This window comes from Typopeltis vanoorti, chromosome 14 (genome assembly GCF_054136105.1).
Source record: "Typopeltis vanoorti isolate ZY-2024b chromosome 14, IOZ_Tvanoo_1.0, whole genome shotgun sequence".
NCBI classification, from domain to species: domain Eukaryota; kingdom Metazoa; phylum Arthropoda; class Arachnida; order Uropygi; family Thelyphonidae; genus Typopeltis; species Typopeltis vanoorti.
In genome coordinates this window covers 29,381,227-29,408,901 of record NC_143562.1, presented here as the reverse complement: position 1 = coordinate 29,408,901, position 27,675 = coordinate 29,381,227, and the positions used below count along the sequence as shown (strand labels likewise).

At 36.6% G+C, this 27,675-nt stretch overlaps 1 protein-coding gene across 3 annotated transcripts in view; it reads left to right on the top strand.

Annotated features, from left to right (window-relative positions):
• LOC150099333 (extracellular matrix organizing protein FRAS1-like) overlaps positions 1 to 27,675 on the top strand; it is a 1,385,483-nt gene that overhangs the window by 706,858 nt on the left and 650,950 nt on the right. For all 3 annotated transcript variants that reach the window (XM_090403569.1, XM_090403568.1, XM_090403570.1), the window contains 2 exons: positions 7,114 to 7,276; positions 25,058 to 25,190. In XM_090403569.1, the coding sequence (XP_090259695.1) occupies positions 7,114 to 7,276; positions 25,058 to 25,190 (296 nt within the window). The remainder of the gene's footprint in view (positions 1 to 7,113; positions 7,277 to 25,057; positions 25,191 to 27,675) is intronic.

The following is a 27,675-nucleotide window of genomic DNA, read 5'->3' as shown; positions in this document are numbered from 1 at the left end:
CTAATTATGCAAATAATCAGTCCTATGAGATTTTTTTTTATGTAGCTAAACCCACAAAAGGTTTAAGTGAGCCTATACATTTATATGAACCACTTGCTTATCCTATCCATGTCACCAGCTTCATATCCATGGACCCATGGTACATGGTTTGGTAATAGAGAATTTTTTTTGGTTCAAAAAAAATGTGAAGCACAGAAACTTTGCATTTGTAAAAATGTGAAGCTTAGAAACAATTAGAAATAATATGATGTATATTTTATTTTAGTTATTGTCAGCCTTCTACCACAAGACTTAAGTCTGCCTAGGGCGGAACTTGCATACCTGTTTACATCTAGAGTATAATATTATCATAATAGAAAGTATTCGGAGTGGCAGATTCCTGTGTATTTAATACTATGATAATAATACTAGACTGGACAATGTTTACAGCAAATAGTAATTAACTTTTTTTATGTTACCATTGTAAATTATTATTATTATTATTATTATTATTATTATGAATAATAATTATGGGAGATCCTTCCTAGGAAATACAAAGTCTATCATACCACTCCTTGAACTCATTGACCATTCTTGCTCTCACCACTCTATCAGGCAATGCATTGCACGGCTCCACCACCCTCCACGCAAAGAAACCACTCCTCACCCTCTTGCTCACAACTTCCTTTCATAACTTCCTGGGATGACCCTTTGTCATCGCTCCTTCCTGCTGCTCCATCAAGTGAAAGAACTCCCATTGTCCATCCTGTAACTGCCTCTCAACAGTTTAAAAGTCTTGATCATATCACCTCTCCTTCTTCTATCCGCCAAACTCTGTAGTAAACATTCCTCAGCCAATCCTTATAATTAACATTGTACAGTCCTAAAACCATCTTTGTTATCTGCCTCTGCACCCTTTCCACAGTTAATTTGGTGAATTTTCGTGAGGATAGAAGGGGTAAAAAGGGAGGGGGAGTGCTATTGATGATAGAGAAAGAGTTATGTCCATACAAGGTAGAGATGCAAGGGGGAAATGGGGCCAGTGGTTTTGAGGCAGTATGGTGTGAGATAGAGGTGAATAGAATCAAATACTTGGTGGGATGTTGTTATAGACCTGGTAATGTGGATGGTGGTGATAGTGAAATGTATAGTCAAATAAGCCAAGCAAATAAGAAAAGGGTGATCATTATGGGTGATTTTAATTATGGCAATATAGACTGGAATGAAGAGATAGCAACTGGAAGTAAAGAAAATGAGTTTCTTGAGTTTTTGAGGGATAACTACCTCAGACAGTATGTAACAGAGGGCACAAGAGGATTAAGGGTCTTGGATTTGGTCATCTCATCGGAGGATGTAATTATCAATGAGGTATCAAATCATCCACCAATTGGTGAAAGTGACCATGAGGTGATTACTTGGGTGGTTGCCAGCAGTGCAAGGACCCCTGTGAAAAAAGGGTATATGTGGAACTACAAGGGGGGTGATTATGAAGAGCTCAGGAGACAGCTTGCAGGTGTAGCATGGAATGAGGAGTTAGCTGGAAAAGAGATCAATGCAGCTTGGGGGATTTTCAAAAAATATTTAGTGGATGCAATGTCTAAATGTATACCACGGGTGAGAAGGTTAAATAAGTTAGGTGTGAGATGGATGAATAAAGAGATTAAGCATGCAATACAGAGAAAAAGGGCATTGTGGAGGCAGCATAAGAGAAGTGGAAGTAACCAATTTCATGAGTTCTACAAAGACCAGGCAAGGAGAGTGACTTGGTTGGTGAGAGTAGCTAAAGAGAGGTATGAACAGCAGTTAGCTAATGAAGCTAAAAAGAATCCTAGGGAGTTCTTTCGATATGTAGCCAGCAAAAGAAAGAATGATTATGGAAGGATGACATTGATTGGAGGAAATGGTATAAAGACAGCTGTTGCAGAATGTGTGGTGGAGATACTTAATGAGCAGTTCATAAAGATCTTTCAATCTTGTGAATGTGACTTCATGGAGAGATTAAGAGCAGTTGATGATGGGGAGGAGAGACTGACTGTAAGTGAGCAAGAGGTGTTTGGGGAGTTGAGTAAACTAGATGTAAATAAGGCTGTGGGACTTGATAATATATCACCACGTATTCTGAAGGAATGTGCCAGAGAGTTGACACCTGCCTTGACATATTTTTTTAATACGAGTCTTGCACTTGGTCAAGTCCCTAAAGAGTGGAAGGAGGGCAAGATTGTGCCACTTCATAAAGGAGGTGATCGAACTCAAGCATCAAACTATAGGCCTATCTGTGTGTCGGGTGTTGTGGTTAAGTTGTTGGAGAAGCTTGTGAGAGCTAGAATCCAGAGTTGGGTTGACAACAATGGTATAATCTTTGATGGACAGCATGGATTTGCTAAAGGGAGGTCGTGTTTTAGTAATCTACTTGTTGTTGTTGTTGTCTTGTCCTTTGAAGAGTCTTAGATGTTTCCGTGCGCTCTTTGTACTGCTTTGGCTATGTCTGTGATTTTGTTTGTATAGAGCTGTTGTTCAGGATTAGGATCTATTTCTTGCAAGGCTGCTGTAATTGCTGGACAGGTAAAGATGTGAGTGGGTGTCAGTTCCGTATTGGGGCAGTTGTTGCAGTTTCTATATGTTCTCGTATCATCTGTATTGATCTTCATTCCTCTATAATGTCCTGTTCGTAGTCTTGCTATCGTAGTGGAGGTCCTTCTGTCAGCATTGATCTCGGGAATTTGATGTTGTATCACTGATTTCAATGGAATTAGTTTAGCTTTTGCTAGTGCATTGGCATCAGCAAGAGTTATCATATGAGTTTCTTGGTTGAGTTCTCTGGCCTCTTTTGCTAATTTATCAGCTGCTTCGTTGTGATCAATGCCTACATGAGCAGGAATCCATTGTAGAATGCAACTTTTACCTAAACACTTTAGATGATTTAAGAGTTTATGGATGTCTTGTGTGAGCTTGGTATTGCCATTTTTGATTGCCTCCATAGCTGATCTTGAGTCACTGTAAATTATAATTCCTTCAGATTGTTGAGATGATGATAGATTTAAGTAGGCTTCTAGTGCTTTAATTATTGCGTAGAGTTCGCTGGTAAAATTGGAAGCGATTCTCCCAGATCCAACTTTTATTGAAAGTTTTTCACCTTTCGGGAGTAGAAGGAGAACACCAGCGCCTCCATTAATCATATTGGTGTCTGATGATCCATCGGTATAACAAATAACCTGTTTGGAGGATGAAAGAAGGTTGATGGTATTTAGGCCTTTTTCTTTAAGCATTTCTTTTGGTTCTTTTTTTGTACAGAGTTTGGTAAGGTTTAGATTTATGAAGGTATTTGAAGGTAAAGGACTGGAAAATAGAGGTTCTTTGTTTATGTGGACATTTAGCTGATCAAGACCTATTTCTTTCCTGATAGTGTCATCATATTGTAAAGTCGATGATCTGTGAAGTCTGCAAATTTGGTTCCAATGTTCATAGGTTTTTAGGGAGACATGATCACTTTGGTAGCTTCTGATATTATTTATGAATTTTATGGTGGCAAATTTTCGTCTGTCCTCCAGCAGGTCAAGCCCACATTCCTGTTGGGCTCTGATGTTGTTAGTGGATGAGACTGCACCAATGATAATCTTGGATGCTTTTGCTTGTATTTTGTCTAGGTTTTTCTTTACCGATGAAGCCGAAGGTGACCAGATAGGTGCTGCATATTCCATTATTGGCCTTATTAGTGTAGTGTAAGTAGTTTTGAGGATTTTTGGCTTTGCACCCCAATTTGTTCCACAAAGCCTTTTCAGTATATTTAATTTTTTTAGAGCTCTGTTGGAAGTGTTAGAGATGTGTTGTGCAAAACGTAATTCCTGATCAAGCGTAATACCAAGGTATTTTGGATTTGTGACTTTTTCAATTAGCTTGTTATTGATCATGACTTTGGGATTGTAGGAATGTCTATTTTTCCTGTCTGTACTAAATGTACTTAGTTTTGTTTTGTCTGGGTTGATTTTAAGTTTGAGTTCGTTTGACCATTTTTCTAATCCTCTCATGGATTTGTTTAGAATTTCCTCTGATTCTTTGATTTTAGCACTAGTGTGCCAGATGGCTATATCATCTGCATAGCAAGTTACTTTTGTGTCTTCTGTAAGGTAGGGATGAATATTATTGACATATAGAAGGAATAGTAAGGGACTGAGTACTGAGCCCTGGGGAACACCAGCCCAGGTTCTCCGCTCTTTTGATATTGCTGTATTGATTCTGACTTTGATCTTTCTTCCTCTGATGAAATCAGCAATCCAGATTAAAGCGTTTCCTCTAATTCCAATATCATGTATTGTTTGTATTAATTTTTTGATCCAAACACGATCAAAAGCAGCAGTCATATCAAGGAATATGGCAGTTGTCTTTTTTGTTGGTTTTTCCTGAAATGAGTCTATTATTGTTTGGCAGAAATGGAATAATTGATCTGTTGTCGAATGACGAGTTCTATAAGCAGTTTGGTAGTAGTTGATTTTCTTTTAATAAGTAAGTAATCTACTTACTTATTACAATAAAGTGACTGCTTCCTTGGACAGAGGAGAAGGATACACAGTAATATACTTGGATTTCGCAAAAGCTTTTGATAGAGTGCCTCATGATAAGTTGACAGTCAAACTAGAGCAGATGGGGTTGGATATTAGATTAGTGCATTGGATTGGAGACTGGCTATCTGATAGGTATCAACAAGTTGTGTATGGGGGTGCAATATCCAGGAAAAGGAAAGTCACTAGTGGAGTGCCTCAGGGATCTGTTTTAGGGCCATTACTATTTAACTTGTATATTAATGATATTGGCGAAGATTTGGATGGAGATATTCAGTTGTTTGCAGATGATGCAAAGTTGGGAAGAACCATAAAGAGTAGTGAAGATGTTGTGGCCTTGCAAGAAGACTTGAATAAATTGAGTGATTGGGCAAGCAAATGGGGGTGTGAGTTCAATGTTGCAAAATGTAAGGTTTTAAAATTTGGAAAACAAAGATGGGATGCAGAATTTATGCTTGGTAAGAATATATTGTTGGAAGTAGAGGAAATAAGAGATCTGGGAGTGATAGTGGATAAGGATCTAAAATTTAGGGGTCACATCGCCAAAATTGTGAAGACAACACAAAGACTTCTGGGAATGATGAGGAGGACACTGACGTGTAGAAGTAGGGAGATTGTTGTTCCATTGTATAAGGCTTTGATTAAGCCACACATGGACTATTGTGCCCAGATTTGGTCACCTGGTTTTCAGAAGGATGAGGAGATGTTGGAAAGGGTCCAAAGGCGACTGACTAAGGTAGTTTCTGACCTCTGGAATGTCGAGTATGAGGAAAGATTGAAAAGATGTAATTTGCAGAGACTAGTGGAGAGAAGGAAGAGGGGAGATATGATAGAGACCTACAAGTTGGTAAGGGGTTGCTATAGGATCAATGGTGGAGAAGTTCTACAGCGAATAGTGGGAGATCAGGGGAGAACCAGAGGTCATCCCTGGAAACTGTATAAAGAGGGTGTGAGTAGGGGAGTGAGAGGCAGGTTTTTTTCGTGCAGAGTTGTGAATGATTGGAATGCCTTGCCTGAGAGTGTGGTGTCTGCAAGGAGTTTGAATGTGTTTAAGACCCGGTATGATGAGATGTGTGTGAGATAAAAGGACCTCCTAGATGAGTCTTTGACTCCATGAGGTCTTGTTTAATAATAATAATAATAATAATAATAATTTATCCCCTTCAAATCCTGGGGACCAAATTTGAGAACAATAGTGTAAGTGTAATCTGATCAGGGTCTTATTCAATGGAATGATAACTCTTCTATCTGTGCAGGTCAGCATCCTTCTTAGTATTGCAGCAATCCTCTGGGTTACCTTCACCACCTTTGCAACATGTCCCCCTGAATATCAGTTTTCTATCACTCCCAGATTTCTTTTCTCCCCTGCTTCATCTAGTACAGCTCCTCCAATCGAGTATGCAGCCTCCCATTGATGTATCCCAGACTTCAAGACTTTGCATTAAACCAAAATCCCCATTAATTTGCCCATCTTTCTAGTTTATTCAAATCCTCTTGCAGGCCCGCCACATCTGCACTATTACTAATAACCCTTCCCAGCTTCCCACATCTGCAAACAATTGAATATCCCCTTGCGATCCATTGACAATGTCATTGATATAAAGGTTAAACAATAGAGGTCCCAGTACTAAGCTCTGTGGATTCCCACTTGTAACCTTCTGCTTCCTTGATATTGCCTCACCATACACAACTCTCTGATACCTATCAGACAGCTAATCCTGAACCCAGTTGACTAATCCAACATATAAACCAATGTGCTGTAACTTAAATATCAGTTTATCGTGTGCTAAATAAATATCATGTGCATAAAATAAAAAGATGCTAAATAAATAAATAAACACCTCTTTATTTCTATGCTGTTAAATAAACAACTGTTCTACTTATTTGCTTATCTTGTCATGGTTATATTCAGGACATTTTTCTTGACATAATGATATAATGTAAGAAATACGTGTTATTGGAAATATTGTGGTATAAGGGAGCAAAGAAAATCAATCTATATGATTACATTTCCTATTGCCTTTTGCAAATGTGTGAATCATTCACTTAAGTATTATAATAAATTTAGTTTAATCCTTTATCCAAGTGTGGATAAAGGTTGAAACTAGTCTGGGTAGTGGCCCTTCCCTTAATGCATAACATTATACATATCCGCAAGGAGACGTGTTTTGCATTATGGGAGATACTGAGATAGGAGTGTTAGTAGCTTGCTCCACCTTTGCAAGGAGTCGCTCGGTGATGTACCACTTTACCCTAGTCCTGAAGATACTTTCAGGTGCAAACTTTGTTTGCACACACTTGGATAAAGGATTAAACTAAATTTATTATAGTCTGACCAAGTGAAAAATAAACTTTCAACACTTAAGTATTACTTGCTTAGCACCTCTTTATCTACTACACTTCCTATTTATCCTTAGTTAAATGAAACTGGCCTTTAAATAAAAAAATCAAAAATATAAAAAAGTGCATGTCAGAAAAGGTGGAAAAAATCAAGTTCCTATTTGAAGTTGTTTTTTTTATATATTCATGATTTATATAATTCTAATAGACATTATATTTTGCATATTTTGGATTACAGATATACTTCCAAATATGATATAGGAAGTCAAGCAGTTAATGATATAATTCACTTTAATGTCAGTGACAAAAATGGAAATATCCAACCCAATCAATTATTTACAATTACAATAAATCCAAAAGTAAATCTGCCTCCTGTTATTGAGATTCATCAGCCTATTCAGGTAAGCTTTCTTTGCTTTAAATTTGAATTCAGTCTTTGCAAAATGAATATGAATAAAATAATTTGTAGGACATATACATTGCATTATGTTACAAGATATCTTAGTTATTAATGAAAATAATAAGATGAGTTCTTTATCTTATTATTCTTTTCCAAGACTTTTAAATTAGTCATGGCTACACTAGGTTAATGTATTTTAATATTTACTTACCTTGGCACTGTAATTAGCAATGTAGCAATCCATGAGTTTGACAATTTACTTATAAACAGTCTTGCTTATACAATAGGGATTAATCATTGTGATCTTTTCAAAGTAATTGTCTCTTCGTTTGGTAAACACTTGGCATTCATGTATGTACACTGTTTTGGGACCCTGAATCCCACCAACATCTATTTCACATTACTAAAAAATGCCCTGTGAACTTTGATTTTCATTTTTGAAAATAGGAACATCCTAAGGTGTGGATGGGTGAACATTTTCATCTATTCCATCAAAAATAAGTTTATGGAGAATACTCAAGTGGTGGTTTTTCACACACGCGCACGCACATGCCCCCCCCCACACACACACAGAAGAAACATTCTCTTTGTTTTTATCTTCCTTTACAATATTTTTTGTATTATGGAGAATAATGGAGATCTCTAATAGTTTTGATCATCACTTTATGACTATTCTCTTAACATTTCACAAGTTTCATAGGAATTTTTTTGTCCAGTTTTACGAAACATTTTATATACTCACTATATTTCATTGTCATCATCATCATCAGATTCCTGACATGAACCCTCAAGGGGTTTACAGGATATTATGATAGTACTACATACATAACTTACATCATTACTAACTTCCTATCAAGAATTTTCCTCCAAATCAGTCTGTTGCCTGTCAAGACTTCAACATTATCTGATCTTACATTTCTGTCTTCTAAGGTACTTTATACTGTATCTATATCCATCTAGGTCTTTCTCTGAGTCTTTTCCCCATAGGTGGCAGAAAATACTTCTTTTGATAATCTTTTCTCTCACATTCTGTTTAATTGGCCACACCACCTGAGATTAGCTCTAGTACCACATTCCTGGATGCTAACAATGTCAAGTTCTTTTCTAATATTCTCGTTTTTAGTATGATATTGCCATTGATGCCTGTTCACTCCTTTTATCTTTCTCAGGACTCTCATATCTGGGGTCTTTAGTCTTTGGTCAAGTGTTTTATTTCTAGCCCAGCTCTCAGATCCATAAGGTAAAATTTGTTTCAACACTGTCTTGTATACAGCTAATTTAGTGTTTTGACTAATTTCTCTCTCTCATTTCACATAAATTGTTCATTCGACTTCCTACCTTACCAGCTTTTTTCATTCTGTTGTCTATTTACATATTTAATTTACCATCTTTACTAAAAATTGTTCCTAAATAGCTGAAATGTTTTACTTGTTCTATAGGTTTTCCATTCATAAAGCAGTTGATATTTTCAATATTTCTGTTTATTTTCATTGTCTTTGTCTTGATATTGCTGATATGCCAAATTGATTACAATAGTTATTCAATTTAGTCAGGGAATGGAATCTGGCAGACTTGTAGCAGATTTATTTAAAAGTATAACTCACCGGCATAAAGTAAAGAGCTGAGATCAGCTAAATTAGCTAACGCCATTTTGTTCTCACATTGGGAGTAGGCGAGGCTGTTTTTGCCCTCTCTAACTTTCGGAGACTGAGTGGGCAGTTCAATCTGTGGGCAGAAACTGAGTGGGTAGAAAATCAAAGATAGCTGGCCAAAGGCTATCACTAATGAATCGGTACATAGTGAAGAAGGCGGATAACAAGTGCCACTATTTCGTGGTCCCTAACTCTTACACAATATATTTTTTTAATGTCTGAAAATAGTGTGGGTTTGATGGCTGATTTTCTTGAGTTTATGGGATGAAAAACTGAGTTTCCGGGAGAAAAAACCTGCTTGTCCAGAGATCGACTAACTCAGGAATCTATCGAGAAAAGGCTTAGAAAATGTTAATCTAGGCAGCGACTAGATTCAAACTCAAGTCTATCGTCGTGCAGCCAAGTGCTGTAGAGTGCAAACGTCACTTCTACTCAGTTTAGAGTTGAGACTAAGAGTTCAGATTAACATCTCAAATTTTGATATCAGATTTAACACCAGTTTCATTCATAATATGATCCCTCAGTGAGTCCTTGGACTCCTGGGAGGTGTCAAATAATAATAATATAAATAATGAATAACAGAGGGGATAATGTACATCCTTCTGACACCAGATTTAACATCGAACCATCTTTCTGTACATCCTTCAATTCTAACTGCTGACTTACAACTCAAATAAAGACTAAGTATTGCTTGATGTAATACCCCATTGACACCATATAACTGTAGAGTATTGAATAGTTTCTCTCTTGGCACCTTGTCATATGCCTTTTCCAGATCGACAAAACTTAAATACAGATCTTTGTTATATTCCTATGATTTCTCAACTATTTGTCGTAAAATGAAAATTGAACCTGACAGCCTGTATTTGGCCTGAATCCTCAACAAGTTTACCTTACACAATCCTTTTCAACCATTTCTCAAGTATACTTTCATAAATCTTACCAGGAACACTCATAGGCAAATACCTCTGTAATTCTCACATTCTGTTTTATTTCGCTAATGGTATATGGGTACTATATTGGAGTACAGCTATGAGAGCTCTACTCCAATCATCTGAAATTTGTTCCTCTGTTCAGGCCTTTAAAACTATGCAGTGCAGCAACCATAATACTTTTATTATTATTATTATTATCATTATTTAGGCCTCCAAGGAATCAAAAGCCTCATCACGAGAGATCCCGCCTAAGAAACACAAAGTCTATTATACTCCTCGTTAAACTCATTGACCGTTCTTGCTCTCACCACTCTATCAGGCAATGCATTCCATGGTTCAACCACCCTCCATGCAAAGAAACCACTCCTCACCCTCTTGCTCACAGCTTCCTTTCGTAACTTCCAGGGAGGGGCCCCTTCTCATCACTCCTTCCCTCTGTTCAACCAAGCGAAAGAACTTGCCAGTGTCAATCCTGTAACAAGCTCTCAACAGTTTAAAAGTCTCAATCATATCACCTCTCCTTCTTCTATCCAACAAAATGTGCAGTCCACATTCCCTCAGCCAATCCTCATAACTAACATTGTACAGTTCTGAAACTGTCTTTGTTATCTGCCTCTGTACCCTTTCCATGGTTAATTTATCCCCTTCAAATCCTGGTGACCAAATTTGAGAACAATAGTCTAAGTGTGGTCAGATCAGGGGCTTATACAGTGAATGATAACTCTTTTATCTCTTCAGGTCAGCATCCTTCTCATTATTGCAGCAATCCTCTGTGTTACCTTCACCACCTTTGCAATATGTCCCTTGATAGGTTTCTATCAATCATCAATCCCAAATCTCTTGTCTCCTCTACTTCCTCCAGTATAGCTCCTTGAATAGAGTATGCAGCATCCCACTGATGTCTCCCAAACTTCTTCAAGACTTTACATTTTGCTGCATTAAACCAACACCCCCATTCATTTCCCTATCTATCCAGTTTATTCAAATCCTCTTGAAGGGCTGCCACATCTGCACTATTACTAATAACCCTGCCCAGCTTCACATCATCTGCAAACAACTGAATATCCCCCTGCAATCCATTGACAATGTCATTCATATACAGGTTAAACAATATAGGTCCCAGTACTGAGCCCTGTGGGACCCCACTTATAACCTTCTGCCTCCTTGAAACTGCCCCACCATACACAACTCTCTGATACCTATTGGACAGCCAATCCTGAATCCAGTTGACCAATCTGACATCCAAACCTATATGCTGCAACTTAAATATCAGCTTATCATGTGGCACCCTGTCAAATGCCTTCACTAAATCCAAGAAAATGGCAGTATATGCTTTTTCCTCATCTACTGCTCCTGTAATTTTATTATAAAAGGCTAGCATATTACTTAAACAAGAGCACTCCCTCGCAAATCCATGTTGAATCTCAGAGATAACATTACCCTCATCTGCCCAATGTTGTATACTGTCCCTAACTAATTTCTCAAGATCTTAACAACTACTGATGACACAAAAACTGGCCTATAATTAGACACTTCTGGTCTGCTACCGCCCTTATGCAATAGCACCATCTTACCTTCCTTCCATTCCCTGGGCACCTTTCCCATAGCCAGACTTTTATTCAAAAGCCAGGTCAAAGGAGCTGTCAGTTCCTTAGCATATTCTCTCAAAACTTGTGGTGAAATACCATCCAGTCTCACAGCTTTACTGACATCCAGAGTACTCAGTATTTGGAACACGTTCTCCTCCTGCACCTCTAAACCTCGAACCTGCCCTCTCCCTCTAGTATTAAAATTTTCTCCTCCAGGATGAAATACACAATAAAGTGTTCATTGAAATGACATTGTGGCATTTTTATGCCACAATGTCATTCTTCCACAATCATTGCTCCTCCTACTGGCCACATAGCTAAAAAATTCCCTAGGATTTTCTTTGAATCTTAGAGCCAATCTCTTCTCATATTCCAGTTTCGTCTTCCGTACCATACTAGTCACTCTCTTGGCCTGTGTCTAGTGTCTTATATTCTTCATGCATCTGCCCTTCACATGTTTCCTTATATCTCTTCCATAGCCTCTTTTTCACATGCAGCTCCTGTTTAATATTGTTTATCATCCACTTTACACCAAATTGTGTCCTCTTCTTCACTTGTGGAATACAGCCTACTATTGCTGCTAATAAATATTTCTTCACAATTTCCCAAGCACTAACAATATCCTGACCTTCCAATTCCTCCCTCCATGAAACTTCCCCAAGTTGATGTCTAAGAGTATTATAATCACCTCCCTTATAATTCCACGTATGTTCCCATCTCTTTGATATTCCTGCATGTCTATTCATCTTCCAAGTCAAAATACATGGTCACTCTCTCCAACTGGTGGGAAAGATGTCATCTCAGTTATTATCAACTCTTCTGATGCTATGACCAAATCCAAAACTCTTGAACTTCTTGTTCCCTCTATTACGTGTTGCCTAAGATATTTGTCCCTCAAGAATTCTAGAAATTCCATTCCCTTATTGCTACATGCATCTTCCTCTCCCCAATTTATACTGCTGCAGTTAATATTTCCCATAACAATCATTCTTCTTGCACTTGCCAAGCTCAACTGTCTAAACATCTCCTGGTCCCCAACCTCTGTGCTCCTTGGTTTGTAGCAACACTCCACTAAATATCCCGTCTTGCCTATCTCTACCTCACAGCATATGCTTTCAAATTCATTAGTTTCACTGCCTTCCAAAGCCTCCACTCTTAGAGGACATAAGTTGTCGCTTATCATAAGCAGTTCTCCACCACCACCTCCATACTTGAGCATTGCTGGTCGAATATCATCTACTCCTGCTAGTTTCCACATTTCATACTTTTGATGGCTTTTTCTACTTCAAGTATGGATATGTATTACTGACTGCATGCCTGTTGTGTGTTTTTTACCACTTTGCTGTCACTGCTTGTTTCATTCAGCAATTTTTCGAAGTAATTACTTCATACATCAACGATAATTTTTTCTCCAGTTTTGATGTCACCTTACCATCTCTAATTCCTTTTACAGCATTCTTTCCTTCATTTCTGAGATTTTTCAACAGGTTTCAGAATATTTTGCTACCCCTCCTGATACTTATTTTTCTATGTTTTTGCCAAGGAAGTTTTTGATAAAAACATAGAAATGACTTTTGTTTAGCTAGTTTGACAGTGTTTAGCTTTCTTACATCTCTGTATTCTCTAAGAACATAAACTGATTTACTGAGATAAAGAGCCAACAGGCTTCACTTCGGTGAAGTAAATTTTTATTCAAAATAAGTGAATATTGAATCCAACATTATTTCTTAGCCGTATAAGAAACTCAAAGATAAAAAATCTATCTAAGAGTTTCATGCCGAATATAGAAAACTATAAAGGTTTGATGAGTCCAAGTGTAATCCAACAGGTGGTACATGTTGGGGCAACTCGTCTTAAAGGTGGAGTAAGCTCCAATCACTGTCCTTAGTTTTTCCCATAATGTAAAACACAACTCCTGGGAGATGTATGCTGTTATACATTATGGGAGAAGGTCACTACCTAGACTGGTTTCGGCCTTTTTTGAGGTCTCATCAGTGAGTAGGTAGACCTAGATATAAATTAAATGGATATTGAATCCAACATTATTTCTTAACTGAATAAGAAACCTAACGATAGAAAATCTAAGAGTTTCATGTCGAATATGGAAAACCTCAGTATTTACATCTAGGTCTACCTACTCACTGATGAGACCTCAAAAAAAATCAAAACCAGTCTGTGTAGTGACCTTCTCCCATAATGTACAACAGCATACATCTCCTAGGAGCAAGGTTTTTTCTCCTGGAAACTCGGGTTTTTCATCCCGCATACAGACAAATCGGCCCTTCAGAACACACACAATTTACAGACAAAAGATACTTGTTGTGGTGGTGGATGGCGTTGATGTAGTTGATTGGCAGTAGAAATTTGGTAGTGGTGGAGACAGGTGTCCACCCGCGATGAGTCTTTGGACTCCTTGGAGGTCTCACTAATAATAATAATAATAATAATAATAATGGGAAAATACTAAGGACAGTGATCAGAGCTTACCCAACCTTTACTACCTGTTAGCTTACGCTTGGACTCTCCGAACTTTTATAGTTTTCTATATTCGGCATGAAACTCTTAGATAGATTTTCTATCTTTGAGCTTCTTATTCAGCTAAGAAATAATGTCGGATTCAATATCCACTTAATTTGAATAATAAGCTGACTTATTCGCCAGGAACTTTCAATTTGCTTTCTTCTTTTTTTTCACTGCCTCTTTAACTTCCTGTGTCCTCAACCATGGAGTTCTGATTTTTCTATCCTTGTAGACAACCTCACCACATGCCTCTCTGGCTGAATCAGTCAATGTTTTCTTCAGGGCTTTCTACTGAATCTCCAAAGTTTGGTTCCTATTCTCCAACTCTTTCAGTTTTTCTTGAATAATGTTTGCTTATTTTAGTCTACAGTTCACATCTGATAGCTGCTCAACTTTTATTCAATTTAAAACTTTCTTACATGTTTTTCTTTTCAATACGAAATTCAATTTTATCCTGCTCAAGACTAAATAGTGATCACTTCCAATTTCAAATCCTCTGTACACTCTGATGTCCTGCACCAGGGAGAAAACATCACTATCAACAATAACATAGTCAATGAGACTTTTCTTATTCCTTGCCTCTTCTCTCCATGTGAATTTGTGCACATTTTTATGTTAGAACATTGTGTTAGTAATAACAAGTCCATGCCCCGAGCAGAAATCTAACTGATATTTGCCATTATTATTAGCTTTACTCTTTTCTTCAAATTTTACTAAAATATTTCTGTAGGTCTGACAATCATTTCCTATTCTGCTATTTAGATCTCCAATGAGGACCAACTTTTCCTTTTTCATTGTGTCAGTTGCTTTCTCTAAAGATTCAAAAAATTCCTCCACTTCTACCTAAGTAGAAACTTCTGTGGGACCATAGGAACAAATAAGTCTCATTCTCCAGTTCCCCACTCTGATATTTGCCTATATCACTTTACTTGGTATTGGCCATTCAAGAAGATTGGCCTCGTTATTTAGTGTCAAATACTATAGTACTCCTACTTTTCCTTTCCCTGATTGTTATCGCCTGAATATAATGTTTGTATTTATTTCTTAGAAAGATCTCATGAGTGTTTGTCTTTTATGTTTCAGTCACCTCCTATTCTGTCGACCTAGTATGTACTTAATCAATTCTTCTTGTAGTTCCATTTCTTTGCCATTCAGACTTATTATGTTGTACAGTCATCCCCCAGCTTACGTCAGTTCATGTTACTTCCTTTCAAAGATACGTCCGTGATCTCATAAGGTAATAAATAACATTTTCGGCTATACTTTTGAACAAGACACAAGTGAGCATAAAGTAAAAAGGTTTTTATTTAGCAACAATTCAGTGGCAACAGCAACAGGAACCTCCCTTGGCAGCTGATACTTGGCTTCAACAGTTTCTCTGTTGATTTTCTGTTTTATAACGATAAATACGCAAATGTTATTTGTGTATTTATCGTTAATTATTTTGTGATATTTTGTGCAACTTGGTCTCTACACTCCCAATTAAAACACTAGTGAAGAATCACAGAAAAAGAGGTGAGCAATTGATCTTGAAACAATGTTGCAATTTATAAAGCAACATGAAGTTGGTAAGTCAGTCAGTGTGATTGCACATGACTTCGGATGGTCTCATTCTACACAAACCAATTTGAAAAATAAGGATAAAATTGTAGCAGCTATGACAGGATCTGCTTCCATTAAATTGACGATAGTGACAAATATCAGTGATTAAAAAAGCTACTTCCATCATGCATAGAAGACTTGAACCAAAAGTCCATACCCCTTATTACTATGACCATAACCACTATGGCATTAAGTCTCTTCAACATGTTGAAAGAGACAGCAGGGTTCTATTACGACTATGAATTCAATGCTTCTGGTTGGTTCATGAGATTCAAGCAGTATTTTGCATTGCATAATGTGAAAATATATGGTGAATCCACAAGTTCCGGTGAGAAGGCTGCCAATGAATTTGTGGAGAAATTGGATAAAATTATTACAGAGGAAAATTATTTGCCACAGCAAATATTTAATATGGATGAGACCTCCTTGTTTCGAAAAAAATGCCCTAGTGGACAATTCATCGACAAAAAGCTAAAATCTATGCCCCTGGTTTCAAAGCTCTTAAAGACCATGTTACGATTCTGTTAGGAGGGATTATGTAGCTGGATATAAACTGAAACCATTTGTGATATGGCACAGTGAGAATCCACAAGCCTTCAAAAACATTAAGAAGCATGCTCTTCTAGTTCATTAGTGGAGATATAAGAAGTTGAAGATGACTCAAAAATTGTTTGTGGATGCCTTAATCAACTGTTATGTGAGTGGAATGAAAAACATGAAAGAAAATGTAGAATTTAAAATTTTATTAATTCTAGATAATGCTCCAGGTCACCCATCTTATATCGATGATCTTCACCAAGTTCAAGGTCATGTTTCTCCCTCCAAACACTACTTCATTCATCCAACCGATGGATCAGAGATTTCTAGTAGTGTTTAAGGTTTATTATCTATGGAGAAATTTTTCACAAGCCATTTCTGCTAATGAAGGAAATGACCAGACTCTCATGCAATTCTGAAAAACATTCAATATTTATCATGTTATTAAAATATTGCTGTGACTTGGAAGTGACCTCTCAATGTATGAATGGCATATGGAAAAGACATTAAAAAGGTTTGTGCATGATTTTGGAAGTTTTGAAAAAAATTAAGACCTTAAATTAAATGAAGAAATAGTGGGTCTAGCAAACAATCTGAATCTCGAAGCAAATGATGATGATATAGCTCAACTCATAGGAAGTGCTCCTGAAGAGTTGACCAATGAAGAATTGGTCGAACTGGAAGAACAACATGCTGTAAAAGAAGAAGAACAAGAAAATGAAGAGGAAAAAGAGAAACATGGAGAGGTAGTTAAACAATTCACAGTGAAGGGTCTTGCAGAAATGTTCTCTGAAGTTAGCGATGTTCTCAAAATGGTTGAAGGCATGGACCCCCATGTTGAACGCTACTTATTAGTAGAAAGGAAAGTACATGATGCGCTTGCTTGTTATAAATACATTTATGATGAAAAGAAGAAGATGAATAAGCAAAGCACATTGGTCATTTTCATCAAAAAAACAAAAGTTACACCAGAAGAACTGCAGCCTGGTCCTTCACATAGGGAAGGTAATGAAGATTTGATTGTGGAGGAAGATTTTGGTGATTATTCTCCTGTTTTATACTGGCAGTAATGCACAGTACAGTTTTATAATAAGGTTTAAACATTAAAATGACAGTATACTTATTACTGTTAAGTCCCTGACCCCTATAACTCTATTGATTTAATGTATCAACTTATGTTCTTCCTAATGCAACGAACCCCCGATGTAAGTTGAGGGATGACTGTACTGATCTTAAACTCTGGTGATGTTGAGTTGGGATGTGTTTCAGGGTTGTTGCAGCAGCTGACTTTTTACTGTTCTCCCTGGTTCCCTGTTGAAAAACAATGGGGGGAGGGGGGGGGGATTGTTTAACCAGCTACACCCCAGCTGGCATGAAGTTCTGTTATGTTGTACCATCGTTTTAAATTGTGGGTTAAGCCAATAAGAATACAATTTGGTCAGCTAAATCTCAAATTGCCAGCCCATCCTCGCTCTTTCAGTATCCAGGTAGATACCTAACAGGGTGAACCACGAGAAGGTGAGGATTGGACATTATGTTAGAAGCCCTAGTCTGTTCTCTGCATTCCTTTAAAGCAGGGTTTTTTGTGTTCCACAGAACACCGGTGAAATGAACACCAGTGTTCTGTGGAACACAAAGTGAATAAGTGTTCCGTGATGTCAGTGACCAAGCCGTGTATTTTTAAACATGGAAGTAATTTGGGAAAGGGAATACCACTGTTTATGACCGGTCATAAAAATTGCCTGCAAGCCGATTACAACAATGGGTGGCATATCCTCTGTTCTCAAAACTGAACGAAATAACATCTGTGTTGCAAATGTTAGTGACCAATCAGCAAAGAAGTATAAATAAAATTTTTCCACTGAAATTGAAATCAAAGTAGTTTGTATCCAGTTCTCAAATCTAGTAATACTGAATACTTTCTTCGCAAGTTTGTATTGTAGGGTGAAAGTGCTTGTTTAGAACCCATAGTGCCATGATTTTTTAAAAGTAATAGGCCTACAGATTTAAATTTTAATATGAATAAGAGACAAGGGACTTTATTTAATTTTGGTGTTAAGAAATCTCTTATTGAAGGTGTTTGTGATGCAACAGATAGTGATTCATCCATCACCAGCCTAGAAAGCGATCTCCAGGATGTACAAAAGGAGGGGAAAACTACCAGCACACAGGAGAAAAAGTCTGCATTCACTCATAAGTACTTATAATAATATTATAAATTTTTGATGATCAGAATGGGATATGTCAATGAAAATCAGCACAAATTAATTTAATGACGTTGGCCTGAGGAAACTACAATATACTACAAGATTTCATTTGTCCAGTGATTGATAACTGATTTAAATGTAATTTTATATTTGTCAACATATCGCACCATATACATAAGTGTACTAATACTCTTTATGATTATGCCATAATTAATTATTAATATATTATAAAATAACCAAGGTGTTCCATGAAAATTTCAGGATTTGTGAAGTGTTCCATCGTAGGAAAATTCTGGGAAATGCTGTTTTAAAGGATGTGCAGATCTCCTCTCAGCTATACAGCTTTGACCCTTAAACACCCCTCTCCCTGTCATTGTTTATATATATAATAACTTTTGATAGCTAATTTTCTGGAAAACAGTTGGTTATTTCTAAATTTTCCCATTGTAAAGAAGCTAAATAAATAAATAAACACACCTGCTTATTTCTGTATGTAGCATTTCCAGACTATAAAAGAATAAATAAAAATACAAAAAAATAATAAAATTAATAAAATAATGCAATAAAAGAAATCCTTTCCATAGGTGGGAGCCACATGATTTGCACTAATGGTTGACCTGACTGAAGCTCCTACAATCGTCAAGAAAACTAAGTAATTATTACTAAAGGACAGACGTGTGGCCAGACTTATGTGTTCATCGAACATGTTGTTTATTTTTTAACGGTACATATTAGAACACAGAAACTAAGTAAATAATTAATTTATTAACTTATTGCTGATATTTCCTGGTGTTATAACCAGCATCTTTAGAGCACAAAAACGTATTGTGACAAACATTTAGTTTGTCACAATATGCGAGACTATACCAACATGGTGTAATCAACGGACTAGTTAAACAAAATTGTAGCAGCAACACAAAGACTAGAGTCCTGATACAGGGCCAAAAATCAGGACTCTAGTCTTTGTGTTGCTGCTACAATTTTGTTTAACTAGTCCGTTGATTACACCATGTTGTTATAGTCTCGCATATTGCGACAAACTATGTTTTTGTGCTCTGAAGATGCTGGTTATAACACCAGTGAAATATCAGCAATAAGTTAATAAATTAATTATTTACTTAGTTTCTGTGTTCTAATATATACCGTTAAAAAATAAACAACATGCTAAAGGAAAGAGCTAAAGAGCTTCGATTTGGCATAAGTAATAATGTAGGATATTATGGATCATCTATATTTTATAGCCAAATATAGAAAGAAATTTATAAATGTCAAAACTTACAGAGAGCTTTTATGGAAATGAAGAGCTCTTTGCTTTCTTTTAATTATGTCAATTATAGTATCAGTGTAGTAACCAAGGTACTGCAAATCATTTATTTGTTCAAGAGTGTGGTCATTTAGCCTAATATTTTCTTCTTTAGTTCTAAAACTGAATTTTTTAGGTTTTACTGCTGTTGACTGCCAATCCAACTAATCTCATCATCTCAAATACCAAAATTTGTCTACAAAACCACCCATCAAGTTGTATTTACATGTAGTTCCCAGACATGGAACATCACTACTTAGTGAGCAAATAATATCAATATCTTTTGGACAACATATGCCTTTGATCAATATTAGGATTCACATAGTAGGATCACATTCCTAATGCAGTCATTCTTGAAATAAGCCAGAAAAAAAAAAAAAATTCCTAATAAAAATAATTCAGAAAAGTCAGCTCATGTGGTTGGTACATTAACTTAGATATCCACCTTCATCTACTTTCGGTTCTCTCTACAGACACTGATAGACACAAAGGAAGAGGAATACCAAGAAAACGGTTTTTTAAATACATAAACAAATTCTTTTTTGAAGATGTGAGTCACAAGCTATCTGACATTTACCATTTGGCACAAAACAGAGCGAGCAACTTGGCTTACTTTCATTTAATAGATCTCTATGATGTTGAAAGTTTTCCCCACTTGATTATGCTATAAATTAAAGATACAAGAAATTATATTCTTGGTTTAATCATTTATCCAAGTGTAAGCAAACAAGTTTGTGCCTGAACTATTTTCATCACTGTGGCAACTCGTATATAGAAAGTTATAACTAATAAGCTGATATTTAAGCTGCAGCACATGGGTCTGGATGTCAGATTGGTCAACTGGATTCAGGATTGGCTGTTCGATAGGTATCAGAGAGTTGTATAAGGTGGGGCAGTTTCAAGGAAGCAGAGGAGTCACACAGGGCTCGGTACTGGGACCTATATTGTTTAACTTTTATATCAATGACATTGTCAGTGGATTGCAAGGGGATATTCAGTTGTTTGCAGATGATGCGAAGCTGGGAAGAATTATTAGTAATAGTGCAGATGTGGCAGCCCTGCAAGAGGATTTGAATAAGCTAGATAGATGGGCAAATGAATGGGGGTATTGGTTCAATGCAGCAAAATGTAAGGTCTTGAGGTTTGGGAAACATCGATGGGACACAGCATACTCTATGGGAGGAATTATACTGGAGGAAGTAGGGGAGACAAAAGATCTGGGGTTGATGATTGATAGAAACCTGAAATTTAGGGAACATATTGCAAAGGTGGTGAAGGTAACCCAGAGGATTGCTGCAATAATGAGAAGGACGCTGACCTGCAGAGATAAAACAGTTATCATTCCATTGTATAAGACCCTGATCAGACCACATTTAGACTATTGTTCTCAGATTTGGTCCCCAGGATTTGAAGGGAATAAATTAACTGTGGAAAGAGTAGAAAGGTGGATAACAAAGATGGTTTCAGGACTGTACAATGTTAGTTATGAGGATCGGCTGAGGGAATGCGGACTGCAGAGTTTGGTGGATAGAAGAAGGAGAGGTGATATGACTGAGATTTTTAAACTGTTGAGAGGTGGTTATAGGTTGACACTGGGGAGTTCTTTCGCTTGGTTGAACAGCGGGAAGGAGTGATGACAAGGGGCCATCCCTGGAAGTTACGAAAGGAAGCTGTGAGCAAGAGGGTGAGGAGTGGTTTCTTTGCATGGAGGGTGGTTGAACCATGGAATGCATTGCCTGATGGAGTGTTGAGAGCGAGAACGGTCAATGAGTTTAAGGAGTGGTATGATAGACTGTGTTTCTTGGGGGGGCCTCCCCTCGATGAGTCTTGATAGACTTTGTGTTTCTTAGGAAGGACCTCCCACGATGAGTCTTTTGACTCCATGGAGGCCTGAATAATAATAATAATAATAATAATAATAAATAATAATAACTTCACATTACTTGCCTTAGTATTCCATAATGCAAAACACATATTCTTACAGGTATGTAATGCTATGCATTATGGGAAGGGTCACTAGCCAGACTAGTTTCGACCTTTATTGAGGTCTCGTCAGTGGGAGCCAGAACTTCTGCATCACTTTAACTTGGTATCACCTCCGGTCTGGCTTCCACTAATGAGACCTCAATAAAGGTCAAAACCGGTCTGGGTAGTGACCCTTCCCATAATGCATTGTATTATACATACTTGTAAGGACATGTGCTTTGCAGTATGGGCTACTAAGATTAGTAATGTGAAGTTATAAGCATACAAGTTGTCCTAGTCCTGAAAATAGTTCAGGTGCAAACTTGTTTGCTTACACTTGGATAAAGGATTAAACCGAGTATATAATTTCTTGGTATCTTTAATTTATAGATCTCTATGAGTTGTTCTGATATGAATATTTCTGTACATATTTGCTAGAGTCGTGATGAGAAGTAGCGGTATATTTGAATGGTGTTACGAAAAGTGTTTTTTCCCTTAAATTCTATTGTGTAGATATGGATAATAGTGCTTTTTGTGATAGCTAGACTGGATATAATCATTGTACTATGGTATTGTGGTTCTAAAGTGTTCACTTCGGTTTTTATCTTGATTAACTTGGAAGTGCTTGTAAATGTTGCAAAAATGGTGGCAGTGGCAGCAAAGAAGTGTATGCTAGCATCATGAAAGGTTTCAACTTGGAGATCAAGATTTTCTCTGCATCCACTGTGTAAAGTGGATACAGGGAATAACCTTACACAGTGGACTAGATGCGACAGTTGTTTCATGTATATGTCCAAAAATGTTAAAGATTTAAAGAGTTTTAGATGGAATGATAAAAAAGAACATAGTATAGTTTATGAGAATGTTGATGAAAGACTAGGACATTCCAAAATTGAGAACAGTGTTTCTGGGAATAATCAGGAAATGTATGGGAGTGCTTGTGACGTTAATGATAGAAGTGACCTAGAAGAGCTTAGGCAAGACTTATTAAAAATGAAGAGTCAAGTTGAATGTATGGAGGACAAAAATGAACGTTTAGAGAAGAGCATAACTGGTGTAAATAACAAGGAAGTTAATAAGAAGAAGCAAATATCTATGGATGATGGGGTTGTTTTATATGGTGACTCAATCATTAAAGGTGTGGTAAAAGATAAAATGCACAAGACATGTTTTACAAGTGGTGCAATAAAATTAATATCAGATGGTTTGCATAGAAGGAACAGGCATCAGAATTAGTAGTAGTGGTGGGCACAAACAACTTGAATAGTAAGAGAATGTGGAAAGGGATTTGAAGAAGTTGTTGCAGTAAGTGAGGAATAATAGTGTCATTGGGAAAGTGGTAAGTTTGTTGCCCAGATATGATAGTAGTGAACCAAGAAGGAGACCAATAATACTGAATGACAAAATGGCTGAATTATGTCAGGCAGAGGGTGTTCAATTTATGAATGCATGGAATGAATTAAAAGGGAAGTTACAATGGTTCAAAGCTAATGAAAAACATTTCAATGGGTTTGGTATTTATCATTTGGAGTGATTGTAGTTTACTAAGAAATACATAGGGTTCATACGAAATTATGAACACATGAAATGTGTTCATAATTTCGTATGAAATTATGAACACATTTCCCTTCAGAACATGAACAAATTTCCCTTCAGAATATGAACAAAAACCCTTCAGAACACATGCAATTTACAGACAAAAAAATACTAGTTGTGGTGGTGGTGGTGGTGGAGATGGGTGGTAGATGGCGTTGATGGAGATGATCGGTAGTAGAGGTTCGGTGTAGTACTAGGTTGAGACAGTTGTATAATAGTAGGTGTCCTCCCGCGATGAGTCCTCGGAATCCTTGGTGGTGTCACGAATAATAATAATAATAATAATTAGCGCTACTAAGAATCAGAGAGAGAGAGAGAGAGAGATTATGGAAGGATAGGAAAAGGATGGATACAAAAGTGAGCAAGTGATTTTAGCAGGACAAAGTGATGCAGTGCAAAACAGTGGGGAGGATAAGAATATGAAAAAAAAATCAGAGTCAGGATCAGGGAAACAGGGATGATTAGAATGAAGAGAAAAGTGCACTATAGTAGAGAGAGAGTAAAGAGTGATTGTGTTGTGGGGTGGCCTTTGATGCCACCCTAAAAGAGTGGAGAATTGTTATGCTTGTATACTAATGTATCAGAAACAAAGGAGCTGAGTTTGTAACATTGATTGAATCGCTATGTCCAAAGATAATTGTCATATGTGAAACTGATTGACTGAGGATGGTATACTGTCAGGACTTGAAATGCAGCAATCCCTCGATTATTGCGTCCCCGATTAGTGTGTCATTTTTTTTCAATATCCAAATTCGATTAGTGCGCCTATATACATCTTAAAAATAAATGTTACAGATTTTAAAAATTTTTGATCTATACATTTTTTATGGCTAACTATTTAAAAAAATCACTCGCCAGGATGAAATAACTTAGTTACAGATTTGAAACATCTTACAAAGTTATTTTTTAATGGCATACTACACTATTTCCATGTACCAATCTAATATCCAACCCCATCTGCTCTAGTTTGACTGTCAACCTATCATGAGGTACTCTATAAAAAGCCTTTGCAAAATCCAAGTATATTACTGTGTATCCTTCTCCTCTGTCCAAGGAAGCAGTCACTTTATTGTAATAAGTAAGTAGATTACTAAAACATGACCTCCTTTTAGCAAGTCCATGCTGTCCATCAAAGATAATACCATTGTTATCAACCCAACTCTGGATCCTAGTTCTCACAAGCTTCTCCAACTTAACCACACCACCTGACACACAGATAGGCCTATAGTTTGATGCTTGAGTTCAATCACCTCCTTTATGAAGTGGCACAATCTTGCCCTCCTTCCACTCCTTAGGAACTTCACCGAGTGCAAGACTCATATTAAAAAAATATGTCAAGGCAGGCATCAACTCCCTGGCACATTCTTTCAGAATATGTGGTGATATATTATCAAGTCCCACAGCCTTATTAACATCTAGTTTACTCAACTCCCCATACACCTCTTGCTCACCTACAGTCAGTCTCTCCTCCCCATCATCAACTGCTCTCAATCCCTCCATGAAGTCACATTCACAAGATTGAAAGATCTTTATGAACTGCTCATTAAGTATCTCCACCACACATTCTGCATCAGCTGTCTTTATGCCATTTTCTCCAATCAGTATCATCCTTCCATTATTCTTTCTTTTGCTAGCTACATATCGAAAGAATTTTAATCAGAAAGCTGATAAAATGAACTAGAGAGAGAGAAAGAGAGAGAGAGAGAGAATAATAGTATGGGACTTGATCACTCTTGGCAATACTTACTTCATGAGGAATATCATCATTTCTTACATTTATATTTTTATAGAAATGTAGTCATAATCTTTTATTTTTTGAAATCTTCTACAGCAAAGAATGGTTTTTTATTATTTATTATTGCTCGTTTGTTTTTAGGTAAAGGAAGGTGCATTGGCTACTCTTAGTTCCAGTATCTTCTCTGTGACAGATCCTGACACAGACTTTATAATGTTAACAGTAGTTATTGATAAACAGCCACACCATGGATTTATAGAAAATGCTAGACCTGGTACTTATTTCATTTTATATATTATATTACCAGCATAAAAAAATAAAAATAAAAAAAAAAAAATAAAAAAACATTATCTATATATATTATAGATTTTCATGTAAATTAAGTAATACCATTATTCTCATCTACAAGTGTATGATAATTTTTTCAAGAAAAAGTATGGCAGTCCTCAAACAGTATAATAAAATAAAAAATGTGTGAATACAATGATTCCATATACAAAGAAAACTTAGGATTAACTATGTGTAATCTATTTTCTCCTATTTTAGCAAATCTTTACATGGAAACAGTTGAAAAAAAAAAAAGGTCCTGGAAGAATACCATCCTAAACCTAAAATACAGAAAAAGGTGTGTTCATGACATCTTCTTAATCTGGAGCCACAGATAACCTTCATTTTTTTATTTACTTGATCACCTCAGCAACCTACTTCCTAACATAAAATCTACTTTTGAATTAGAATCCAGTGGCTTGCATCTATTTTTTAGTGAAGCTAACTAAAGAATCTAGTAAATTAAAAGTCTCTCTTTTGAAATGGGTTGCTTAGGGTCAAACTGATAACTGGAAGGAGACATCAGCATTGTGTTTAAAGAATGTGGATAACTGACTGGGGGTTCTATCCTAATGTCTATTCTTCACCTTCACATGGTGCACCCCATTAGTAGGTATACACTAGAAACTTAATGAATAAAATTGGCTAGCAATCTTGGACTTAACTGACCAGATTATACTCTCTGTTGGCTTTAATCAGAAATAACATGCTTGTACTAAGGTAGTTTCTAACCTCTGGAATTGTCAAATATGAGGAAAGATTGAGAATATGCAATTTTTAATATTAGAATTAGAATATTTAATATTAGAATCAGAGATTTTGTAAATTTCTAGAAGCCAAGAGGAATAACAACTTCATCCTTCATTGATATCATGTTATGAAAAAATTACATGGGTTTTTAGATTGGTACAAACTGAAGTTTTCAACTTCTGTTTTGCCTATGAGGAATATTTATGACTCTTCAACCAAAAATGAGTTAACTAGTCTTATAATAGAAGCAGTAGGGATCTCTTTCCTTCCCTCCCCTCCTAGCCATTGCCTTGCCCTACAGTACAAATAAAGTGATTGAAGAATGCATGCAATTCACACTTCATGCCCTCAAAAATCACAACTATGTAGTGAGTGTGAAGAAGCATCAAGAACCAAAGATAGATTTATTTTTGGAGGGGCGGGGGAGGCATTTAAATTCTGTATGCTAGTGTTGGCATTCATTATCCTCATCTTCATCTGCCTAAGGTGAGTCTACCCTGAATAGTAGTTTTTCAATCCAGTCTATCAGCAGTCACATTATTTAAATTTCCGTAAGAGTTCAGACCACTGATACACTTGATATTTTCTATCCATATCCTCCTAAGCTTTCCGGTGATATTTTCCTTTCTGCTCTGCCATTTTGAAGAATTTGAGGTAGCCTTTTAGTAGACATTCTGTACATGTGTGCATACTGCTGTACCTGTTTTTCTCTGATTCTTGTTATTATGGAAATATGGTAGTGTAATTCTTCTGTTATCTCCTGATTGGTTTTCATTTTAGTTCATGATGTTTTATTTATTTTTCTCAAACATATGTTTTCAGAGCCTATCATTCTTTGCTGTTCCTTCTGTTTGATGACCAAAGTCTCTGCACCATAAAGAACTGTGTCGAGTACCATTCAGCTATTATACTTTGATTTTAAGTTATATGGAGAGATGTTTATTTTTCCTTATATTTGTTAGTTTGATCATAGTTGACCACTAGATTTATTCTGTTTAGTAGTTTCTTCATAATTTAGTCTGTCTGTTAGCAGTGTGTCAAGTAATTGAATTTTTAACCTTTTCTAGTTTATTTCCTTCCACTTCTAAGTTAAATTCTCCATTTTTGCCTATTGCCATTGGTTTAGTTTTATTAAAATGTATATGCATTGCATAGTCTTTACTGTGTTTATGTAGGTTTTCATCCATATACTGTAAGCTTTCCTTATTATTTATAAATAATACTATATCATCTGCATGTTTTATTATTATTATTATTATTATTATTACTCCAAAGACTCATTGAGGGAGGGCACCTACTCTACAACTCTGTCTCCATCAACTACAATGAACTACAACTATACCAAATGCATCTACTGTCGACCGCCACTAGTATTTTCACAGACAATCACAAACATCCATGCCCATGGCAGGATTCAAATCCGCAGCCTTTTGGCTGGAGAGTTGATACACTAACCACTCGGCCAACCAGGCTGGCCTTAAATTTTGTTTATTCACAGTTATTCCCATGTTTGCTAGAATAGACTCTTTTACTACTTCTTGCCTACATACCCACCTACCATCTGGCATTACAGCTTTGGTGTTGCGAGCCTTAGTCTCCTATACAACTTGTCTCCACAACCTGTTCTTGACTAATCTTTCCCACCCTTTCACTTTCATAGTAGTGAAGTCTTGGATTATGTT